Below are 11,780 nucleotides of genomic sequence, written 5' to 3'. Positions count from 1 at the left end.
GAGGGACTACATTAGTGACAGTACAGTGAGAAGAAGACTTGCTGAAGCAAATTTGAAACCCCGAATACCAGCGAGTGGCCCAAAACTCGAGAGACAGCATTGAGTTGCGAGACTGCGATACGCCCGTGAACACATGCAGTGGGATGAAGAAGAATAGTCAAGAATTTTGTTTGCAGATGAGTCTCGATTCTCCCTTTACACTTCTGATGGAAGGCGAAGTGTTTACAGGCGACCTGGTGAGCGATACCTTCAAGCCTGCATCTCAGAAAGAGTCCAATACGGTGGAGGCAGTGTACATGTATGGGCTGGCATATCTTCAGAAGGTCGCACAGAGCTAGTAGCCACAGAAAATGGCACCCTCACTGGGCAAAGATATGCTCAAGAGATTCTCAATGAGTATGCAGGGCCGTATTTAGCAAATATGGGTGATGGATCGATGCTGATGCATGATAATGCCCGGCCACACACGGCTCATATCGTACAAGAGTATATTCAGGAGGTCGGTATCAGCGTGATGGCTTGGCCATCAAGAAGTCCTGATCTCAACCCGATTGAACACGCCTGGGATGAGCTTGGGAGGCTAGTCAGAAATCGCAGACAACCACCTACTACCCTCAGGGCACTAATGCAGGCCCTGGTAGAAGAATGGGAGAATATTCCCCAACATCGGCTCCGAAACCTAGTGTTCAGTATGCCAAACCGGCTCGAAGCTGTAATCAGAGCTGGAGGAGGCAATACCAGTTATTAAAAATTAAATAACATGTAATACATTTTAGTTGAATTTTTTTACACTAAACTAAAAATGTCTATTTTCATTGTTTTATCTTTTTTAAGTTAAAAATGTTACTAATGTATAATTTTAGTTTCTAAGAATTAAAGCCTATAAAATTTGCAAAAAAACATTTTTAATCTTAAATCTCTACCTTCTATAGTTAAGAAAAAAAATTAATTTGAAAAGTGTGATACTTACTTTTGCAGGCCAATGTAGTTATAATAGTTATTTTAAAAAACATAACTATTATATATAGTTTTTAAGCAAAAATTGTAAATCAAATATCCTGACGCTCATATTTTGCAACCTTGTTTTGATTAAGGTGCGCAATGAAAGGTCTTTAAAACCAGCGGACGAGTAATTGATGTTAAAATGTTATTGGATCGAGTCACATTGAATAACAGCTGCAGGTTTAATATATTATATTAGTGAACTTGACTGTGTTTTAATTTGACAAAAATATAATATATTAACTGTGTTATTACAAAAAAATAATTTAAACAGAGCTTAGACACGTGTTTTGTTAAACAGTGACCTAACAATAACGACGTCTAAAATAAAGTGTATCATATTCTTTTACAAAACAGCCTTTAGCTTGTGTTAAACTGAATCGTCGTTACCCACAACATACATTGAAGTGAGAAACAAAAGGAACATAATGCAATTTTTGTCAGCTGTCATCTATCTGTCATCATATTACAATATAAATCTTCATTGAATATAATCAATCCGATAGACACATCTTAGACGAGCTACGACTCGTGTTTCAATACAAGCAATGTATAAAAACTGTTTAAAGCTAAATAACAGAAAGACTAAGATTTGTAATAGAACTTATTCAAAACAAGTGTTCAACACGTGTTTTACTTTTTTGTAATAACCCAGATAGTGTTAACCCCGACAGTAATTTGCAAAAAAGTTACCCTACGAACGCTTAAAAATCACTTTTTATTTTATGAATTGTGTAAAAATAATTATTAATTTATTTTTTATAGACAGTGTTCTATTTGTAACATTAATATGCATATTATGTCTGTCGGATACAAATTATTGTGACGAAACACGGGATCTTGATTTTTAGACGAAAGTAGAACATACCTACGCTCACGCTTAAAAGGCATAAAAGGCATTTGTTTTCTGAAAATTGATTCCTTTAGAATTCTTTTTGATGTCATTTCTAATATACAAGATACTACTACCGCTTCGGAAACAAATGGCGCTCTGAGAGAGAAGAAGCGGCGCAACAAACTCTCTCAGCATTCTATTTACTGTCATTGCTATTGCTATAAAATAATCACTTAGATATTCAGCTGTGGAGTAATAGGATTTTCGACAGAGCCATTTTTTTATGTAAAGGAATACAATTCATGTAGTAATTTCATCCCATTCGTTTCAGCTGATTTTGAGATACGCAAAATATTATACGTATAGTAATACTTAAAAAGAGACACAACCTGAGAGTTGAACATAGCATTCAAGATTCTATGACGATACGTGACTCGAACGGTTAGCTCAGTTGGTTAGAGCACCGGCACGGAACGCCGGAGGGTTAGAGTCCCGCATCGTTCATAAAATGTTGTTTTTCAAATTTTATTTGAATACCTTAAAACTTGCTACCCTATACCTTAAATGAAAATATCTCGATAAATTTCTCGCTATTTTGTTGTGGGTTGAAATGGGAGGTGACGCCAATGCAATTATACCCTCAGCATGGTTTTGTAACCGCAACAGGGGATGATTATTGGAATAATTACTATCCTATGTCCTTTATAGGGTCTTGAAACTGGTCTCGAAAATATTCACAAATAACTTCGTTTAAATCGGTAAAATTAAATGCATTTAAAAAGCGCCTCATAAAAATATTTTTATCAAACCATATTTGCTTAGCTCTCGGCAATGTGGCAAAGATTCACGCTATTTTAAAAGCTTAACTCATTTTACTGTGATTTTAAGGAATGGATTATGGAGTTTGGTTTTGCATCTAAATTTTTTTATATAACACAGTTTATATTTAATTATCCGTTTTTTATTCATATTTGCCGTAAAATAACCGTGTCTTTTCATTCGTTTTTAACAAACAACTTTTAAGCGTTTTAATATTGGTCGAGATATCCATATTATATTAATAAATAGTAGAATATTCGAGGGAATATGTCAGGATAGAAGTTAAAATATTGACCGATATAAAAAAGCAGAAATCACTACATGGCCATATCAATATAAAGAACTATTATAAACAAAAATTAATAACATAACATTATAACTCAACATTTCGTATATATACATCACATTCCACAACTGGCTCCTGTAGCAAACTACCAAAGAGGATATAAATACTACGTAATAAGACGCGGGAATGCGTAAGTAAAAATTGAAATTTAGTTTTGAAAGGAGACGTAAAGTGATTTGCCTTATGTTTGAAATAGGTAGTAGTAATTACAGTATGGCGATTGACGACGAAGTATAATTCGGCTAAGTTTGAAAGGGAACAGTTGCTAAAAACGTAGTAGATTTCGGTTATCTCCGTTTTTTTTACAAGATTATAACCGTCATCTGTCAGTCTATCAATGACTGCACGTTTCATACAATCGAGTGAATCGCTTTTTTTTTACAGAGTTTCGCTAGGCTGCAAACTACTAACTAGCTACTAACTATCGTGTCTTTTTACATTTTGAGAAACAGTCATAAAACATGTAGGGATGAATCATAATGTCAATACTTACAGAAAGGGCATTCAGTAAAACGAATTCATCTCAACAAAGATGTTGCTGCCTTCACAATATTTCATATCTTCGCATTAACATTCTACAATATTTTAACACTATTTTACAATAATAATATAATATAATATAATATAATATAATATAATATAATATAATATAATATAATATAATATAATATAATATAATATAATATAATATAATATAATATAATATAATATAATATAATATAATATAATATAATATAATATAATATAATATAATATAATATAATATATAATATAATATTGACACACTTTCACACAAATTATCTTGCCTCAAACTAGGCATAGCCTGTACTATGGGTACAAGACAACGATATATTTAATACAATATACTTACTTAAACATACATAAATACATATAAACATCCATGACTCGGAAACAAACATTCATCATATATTTTGACACAAATCATTTATTCCTTTAAGGTTATAATGAATAAAGACTTTATGGTTAGGTGTTTCAAGATAAATATGTATGTCATTACTTGACTGACATTTAGAGATCAATCGAATAATATTTCGCTATAATTTGACATTTACAGATTTATTGTAATGGCTACAATGTTACTAAGAACATATAAATCCTTTTCTAAGCTTGGCACTTACGTAAGTATAATATTAAAATGGCACTTTTTATTTTCAGTCTGCCAAATAAGTACAACTAAAATTATTCTTCTTTCAGGTTCCTCATACAATTCGAAACTTGTCGACCACTAGACTTCTTAAAAGTGAACTTGTGGTTCATCGTGATAGTCCGGATAATAATGCCAGCACGCCTTTTGAATTTACCGAAGCTAACATGTCGGTAATGCATCTATTTGCTTACATTTAGATTTTTTTAACAAATATTGTGTTAACATTATCATATCATAGTCTGTTATTAGGTTAAGACTTAGTGTCCCGTACCTTGAGGGGGGGAACCAGGAGAAGGGCAAGTGGGAGAGGCGGGTACACCCTCCCCTCACTAATTTGGTAAGGAAAGAAAGGGAAAGAGGGAAAACTCCTACAATTCGGTTTTGGTAGTTGTTTTAACTGTTCTAAAATAGCCTAACTTAACAAATTTTTATAACTTGTAATTGTTAGAACTTCCATCCGTGATTATGATAAAAAAATCTATCCTCAAAACGCGAAGGCACGTAAATAAAACGATACGCGGGCGGCGGGTGGCTAAAAATTGTAGATTGAAAATGTAAAACAGTGAAATGAAACGTGGAAATAGTCTGGAACAGACTAGACGGCTTCATCAATAATTTATTTTTAGACTAAAAAGGCTAGAACGCAGACTTGACGGCCTTTTAAAAAAGTGTGTCTGTGTAATCTTTACGCGCGATTGAAGTAAAACTTAATTATAATTAACTTATAGAATAATTAACAGATACATACATATATACTTTTTTTGCTTATCTGAAAGCTCATAGACAAAATATGTTATTTTCGTTTGCCTTTGCTTGTCCCACCTATTCTAGGACATCCAGTTTATACTATTATAATATTATAACAAATATTCTTTAAAAGTTGAAAGACAAGAAGAATTAATTTATGCCATTACTTATATACTTACATTATTTAAAGCCGTGTTTTAATAAATAATTGAATAAAATTAATAAGAAATTGAAGATTAAATTATTATTATAACACATATTAATATAACGTTGTTATTGAATACTAGCTGACCTGGAAAACGTTGTTTTGCCATATAAATTATATAATATGTAATTCTGGAGCATCAACGAATCTATTACAAAAGATTTCATTGAGATCAGTCGAATAGTTTAGGAGTTATTAGAGAACATACAAACAAACATTCTCTTTTATATATATATATAGATTAACGCATATGGCTGTATGGGCTCGAACCTTTTTCCTCTCCAAACGACGAAGAAAAATTAACGAATGTCGCAAACGTCAGACTGAGAACTTTTATTACAAAAGTAGTCTTAAATAAACAAATACACTTGGAGATTTTCAAGCAAGCAAGCAATTTGAAACAATTTTTTCAAACCATTAAATTATAATGGTTAAAAATTGCTTCGATTGACTTTTTTTTTTAAAATATGCTGGTCAGTACCCCCAGGTCAGGCCTAAGGAAGTTTTACTTGAAAAAAAAAATTTTTCTATCATTTTTTGTTTATTTCTTTAATGCAATGTTTATTCTTTCGTAGTTACTAGTTGCGTGAATATTCCTGTGTTCTGTTTCGTGTTCAGCTTTTAGCCTTGCAAAGCTATGCCAGCGATCATGTAGCGTTTTATATAACCATTTTCGGTTAGAATATTTAACGTAATTTTCTTGAAAATGGTGCATTGCCTTGTAATAAGAGTTTTATCATTATAATCGTGGACTAAAGCTCTATCAACTATAATATTTTTTACCTCCCAATTCGTGATACGGGATACTAAGTTCAACTCTATTATGATTCTAAGCAAAAAACATGTTTTATTTTCTTTTGATGTTCAAAAATAGCAAATATGACAAGCCTTTCATACAACCTTTTCTATGATAACAATTCATGTAATATTGTTTTGCAACCTATAGAGCGACAGCTCATTATATTTTATGTGTTAGAGGATATGTGCGTTGATTAAAAACTATCCTGAGGGTTGCCAGCGATCAGCCTTATTTGGAGCATTGGACATTGTTCAAAGACAAATCGGCTGGGTTCCTATATCAGCTATGCACAAGGTCGCCGAAGTGCTTCGTATACCACGAATGAGAGTGTACGAGTGGGCAACGTTTTATACGATGTATAAAAGGTAAAGTTTTCATTTATTACTCAGTCTGGCCATAAATACTGTTACAATTAAAAATAAACAAAATATAAAAAAAAAATATTTAAGTAGGCGTTACTATGCGGAAATCCACTATTATCCAAATTCGACACGTGTTTCGCTTCTACACGAGGCATCCTCAGGACGCGTTGACTCGCCAAAATCTAGCAGTCTCGTGTCGAATTGTTTAAAGACAAATATTGGCGGAAATATCTCTAAAGAAAACTCAAATCTACATTTGAAACTGGAGTGTGATGGATTTTTTAAAGGCTGAGCGGAAAGAACACTCAAAAAAACTCATAACATTCGTAGAATTATGGATTTAGCAAAATAACGACTAATTAAAAAAGTTATGTCGTACCTAATTAATATGTTGCCTAAAATGCAGTGTTTTGATCTAAAAATTACTTCAAATTTCATCGATATTCCGATTACTAATAATATTAATATCACATTTTAAAATGGTTTATGCTTACTTAAATTACCTAACAAACTTTCAATGAATATCAACTTAGATATTTAATAAAATTAATATGGGCCGACAGAAATATAGATAATATTTTCACAGATATAATCTGCCACTAACATCAAAAAATACTTTCAAGATTAAAATAATTCCAAGTGATAGGTTAATGAGCTTACAAAATAATCCAGTGAAAAAAAAAATTGTAGAATAAGAGAAAACGAGAGTGCTTTAGAACGAAAATAAATTACGAAATAATCAAAAAATCACCGTTCGCGTAACGCTAGCGTTTGAACGTAATACTCTTGTCACGCATTCTCCAGCTTACTCCGCAAGTCAAGCGTGCGTAAAGAACTTTTACTTCCAAAAGATTTCTTTTTCAGGCGATACAGAGGCAAGTATAACATTAAGGTTTGTGTAACGACACCATGTATGCTTCTCGGCTCTGACGTCATTCTCCGTGCGGTAGAACAGGCCACATGCTGCTACACTGGGAAACTGTCTCCAGATGGAATGTTCGGAGTGGACACGGTGCAGTGCCAGGGCGCATGCGCGAACGCTCCTTTGATGGTTGTCGACGATGACTACTACGTGAGTGAAGCTGGAGTCTTGCCAACGTATAAATAATAGTTGTGGCTTCTGTTGCTCGACATATACTATATAGTTACGTTGCAACATAATTATTATAGAGATAATAACTATTAATAAGATAGCAAGTTTTGCCCTATTTTGGACATAGTTCCAACTTTCAAAGGAATGAGTATGAAATAGTGCAATTTAATGTAGGATGATAAGTTCTATTTTAGTTATCTATCATCCCAAGTAGTATAATTATTAACAATTTGCTATGTTTTAAAGTGATAACTCTCACTTCTGGGATTAATCACACAAATAAAATTTGAAAACAAAACTTTATGAACAATGCGGGACTCGAACCCACGACCTCTCGCGTTCCGTGCGAGCGCTCTTCCAACTGAGTCAACCGTTCGAGTGACGTATCGTTGATAACATCTTGTATGCTTTGTTCAGCTCTCAAGTTGTGGCTTCACCTGTCGAACTCTTGTGATTCTTCTGGAGAACAAGAGAGCATGGGCTGCGGTGATCACTTACTATCAGTGATCAGGTGACCCGTATAAATTCTTCTCTTCCATAAAAATATCCTTATAATTATACTAGCCGTTCCGGCCCGCTTCAAATCGGCTAATTTCAAATGGAAATAGATTCAACAATAAAAAATAAGTAAGTAGCCACAAGCCATCTAGGATAAATTTCGCATCGAATGGTTGTAAATTCATGTCGATTCGATTAGTGGCTTAGGCGTGAAAGAGCCTCAATCAAAGACCATTTTCATTAAATGTATATTATAAAGATGTGATTTGTGACTTGCGATTTATTATGTATCTTTTAGCGCAACAGGCTAGAATATAATATTAATTGTTGCAGGAGGATGTCACAGTTTGCGACGTATACAGAATAATTGAAACACTAAAGTGTGGAGGTATTCCTCCAGCCGGACCACAGTAAGTCTTAGGCTGAGATTTATAGAACGTACTCAGACTTTACTTACTTTAAATATAGCTGAGTGTTAGCTTAGTTTAAACTCTAATTTCGTTTTTATAGTCACTTGATAACTATTCTGAGCTGAAGCTAAGACAGCACATTGCAATAATTGCAATATCATATATACTGCAATATATACTGCAAAAATCAAGTTTGCGTTTTATGAAACTCAGCTAAGTCTTAAGTGAATAATGTGTAAGAACGCTCTATAGATATCAGCCTTAAACTGCCATTAACGAAAAAATAAACTTAAAACACGATATTTAGTTCAAATTTATTAAAAATTTAAACGTTGAGTGAAATTGTATCTCAATACATTGGATAAGTGAAAAAAACAATTTATGTTTTGTTTTATATTTGACACAATCCTTTTTTGCCGAAAGTAGGAATAGCCTGTTCTATGGGTGCAAGGCAACGATATATTTAACGCAATAATTTTACTGGGTTAAAGTCACCGAAATACTTATAAATATCCATAACTCGAAAAAAACATACATTTAAAATGTTTGTTGCCGGAATTCGAGCCCCAGACCTATAGCTCAATAGTCAATATCACTAGTCACTGGCCTATATCGTCTTACGGCCGTTTTCATAAAAGTATCTCTAGTTACGTATACATTGCTATCACCGTTTAATGACAAGATCTTATCTATCCATAGTTATGTCCAATATAGTTATAGTACAATGCTTTATGTCGATAGGTTATTCAAATGTAAGTAAGCGTAAAAGGATAGATTTGTCTACCTCTAGTAAGTTAAACTAAGGATAGATAGGTTATTGAAAACAGCCGTTAGGAAAGAGAAAGCCGGATAGCTATTATTTTCAATGTGCCTATCTTAATATTATGTAATAAAAATGTTTCCATACAGAAGTGGGAGATGTGCCGCGGAACCAATATCAGGACAAACGACATTGCTTGAGTGTCCTCCACCACCAGGATATGGCATTCAGGCATCGCTGTGCATGGGATAATTGCCTCCCAACTTGCTGAGAACAAATATTTCGGTAAACCGTAAAATGGTCTTAATGCAATAATCGAGGTAGACGTTCTATCATATTCCCGATGATTTCACCCGTTAACAGCATTAATTTGGGAGACCACATTAACACCTAACAACCGCTCTGTCATATGAACTTAGCCATAAGTTTGTGATTGAGTGACTAAGAGGAATCATTGTTTTGTTATTTTTAATTCGAGCTTGTTGAACAGAAAATTTGCTGATACCAGGACATACAAAGGCAAGCATAACTGACTTCATTCTTGCATATTGTCTTAAATTTGTGATGTAGCTTATTCCTTCTACTGATTAATAAAATATTTACGATAAGATCGTGTTTTATTGGGAAAATTATTTCTTGTAAAGCTAACATAGCTAGGGTTTGGATACGTTTTCAATAAGTAGTCAATTAAGCTATGAACGGACCCGACCTATTTGAAAAATTACTCGCTGTTTAAAATCTATTACTTGCTCGAGTCTAAAAATCTCGATTGGTGGTAATTTCCTAAGTAATGGTATTGGTGTTGGTAAAGGGGCTCCTGTTTCCGCAATTAGACCACTAAGATGGGTCCATTTTGCGTGCAAATAACTAAGTATAAAAAGAGCAATCGGCGAGGATCAGTAAGTCTACGTACATCCTTTGATTTTAACATTTAAAATATTTAAAACTGTTGTCTCCCCTTAAATAAAATTTCAAAGATATACAAATATTTTAAACTTGATATTCAAAGCGGAAACAATTCAGAGGTCTACAGTTGTAGAAAAAATAAGATTCCATTTACAACAGTCCAACAAACATCTCATCAATAACTAAGTATTATATCATCATTATCATCAGACGGTAGACGTCCACTGCTGGACAAAGGCCTCCACCAAAGATTTCCACGACGATCGGTCCTGCGCTGCCCTCATCCAACGTATTCCAGCGATCTTGACTAGATGTTCAGTCCTTCTTGTAGGGGGCCTATCAACACTGCGTCTTCCGGTACGTAGTCGCCATTCGATCACTTATTTGGACTCTATTATTATTGTTTAAGTATTATATAATAATCACATATTATTTTCAAACTGTTACTCATCCTGAGGAATGTGATCCTTAATAGGTACTTTGTCAAGTGTCGGTGAGTTGATCGCCAGGATAAAGACATGGTCGCTTTCACCAGTTTAGTATCTTAAAATTATTTCATCCGTAAGCAAAATTTCTATTTTCATGAAGTTTTTCGGTGATTCTAAGCGATTGAATGTTCAAAGTAGTTTTATGAAAACCGTTTGTTATCTCTTTCGTGTGATTTTTCAAAAGTTCTTGAGTTGATTATTATTGATGTTTTTCTTGATCTTAGTAACTTCCTTCTTCTTCCATTCGCTTATCACAAAAAAATAGATACATAATAATAGATACATAATAATATAACATAATTGGTAACTTAACTTTTACTCAAAAAGTATCGTAAAATGTGCAATTATTTATTTTTTTCCTTCACATAATTTTTTTCCGTGAATAAGTGTAATTTTAATAACTAGAAACCGACTTCAAAAACTAAAAAGTATAAAATTACAATAAAGATTTAATTTATTATTACATCTCTTATAAGCATTAATAAAATACTATTATTTGTATGTGCTACCTATTCGTGTTATTCCTTTAGTCGCGAGCGTCTCGTCGGTTACATCAGACGATAACGCTGACGACTTCATAAACGACCTTTAGGTCGTCAGCAGAAAGAAGAAGAGAGGCCGCGAATCGCCTTCTCACACACACACGCCCGCCAAGAAAGCCGCAACGAAGACCGGCTCCACATCCGCGTTCACTTCCGCGTCAATTTCCGTGTCCACTTCCGTGTCCGTGCCATCCGCAAAACCGCACCAACCGCCACCTATCATATCATAGGAGACAGGTCGCTTGATGGCGGTGAAAAATAAAATTCCGAAGACGCTCTCCTTCCAGGCGAGAGCGTACCAGTCTCTCATAAAAAAAAAAAGTTAGCGGACCACCACGTCTTAACCTCTCTCCTCAGAGAGATGATTGTGGGTTTCCGCTCCTACGTTCTGCCTGAGGAGAAGCACCTGAGGGTCGTCATAAGGAATGTCCCTACGGAGTTAGTTGAGGCCGAACTACTGGCGCAAAGAACAGGGTTACCTGGCTCATGAGGTGCACCGTATGTGCTGAACCATCACCAAAAAACCATTCGATATGGTCTTAGTCATCCTTAACCTCACCAAAGAGGAAAAGATTAAATCTAATAAGATCAAAACTATTGCTTGCTAGCGGCGGAATCTCACAATTGGCTTCTTATGACTGAACTGTATTCCTATTCTCACTTTGTTGTATCACGTAACCGTTTTTTTTTATTGGCCACAGTAGTAGGTTTACTATTTACATTGAGTCTTTTGTTGAATTTTCTCAATTCTGGAAGACAAAATAAATTATGGGTGTCAAATGAGGTGTGGTTCACTCATC

General features: G+C 34.1%; 1 protein-coding gene across 1 annotated transcript; it reads left to right on the top strand.

The window, feature by feature from the left end:
• Nucleotides 1-4,030: 4,030 nt before the first annotated feature.
• Nucleotides 4,031-9,652, top strand: LOC126976837 (NADH dehydrogenase [ubiquinone] flavoprotein 2, mitochondrial-like). Its single transcript, XM_050825461.1, has 6 exons — nt 4,031-4,141; nt 4,218-4,340; nt 6,099-6,286; nt 7,148-7,355; nt 8,208-8,284; nt 9,194-9,652. The coding sequence occupies exons 1-6, from the start codon at nt 4,088-4,090 to the stop codon at nt 9,294-9,296; spliced, it is 753 nt and encodes a 250-aa protein (XP_050681418.1). The 5' UTR covers nt 4,031-4,087; the 3' UTR covers nt 9,297-9,652.
• Nucleotides 9,653-11,780: the final 2,128 nt, after the last annotated feature.

Source organism: Leptidea sinapis, chromosome 42 (genome assembly GCF_905404315.1).
Source record: "Leptidea sinapis chromosome 42, ilLepSina1.1, whole genome shotgun sequence".
Lineage (NCBI taxonomy): Eukaryota > Metazoa > Arthropoda > Insecta > Lepidoptera > Pieridae > Leptidea > Leptidea sinapis.
Note: the sequence above shows the minus strand (reverse complement) of the source record. Positions and strands in the feature narration are given on the sequence as shown.

What these genes read in the sequence shown, in the direction of transcription:
- LOC126976837 (XM_050825461.1), top strand. Translation starts at nt 4,088, where the DNA reads ATGGCTACAATGTTACTAAGAACATATAAATCCTTTTCTAAGCTTGGC. An exon ending in TTTCTAAGCTTGGCACTTAC is followed by an intron (nt 4,142 to 4,217) that starts GTAAGTATAATA and finishes TTCTTCTTTCAG; the next exon opens with GTTCCTCATACAATTCGAAA. An exon ending in TTACCGAAGCTAACATGTCG is followed by an intron (nt 4,341 to 6,098) that starts GTAATGCATCTA and finishes TTTATGTGTTAG; the next exon opens with AGGATATGTGCGTTGATTAA.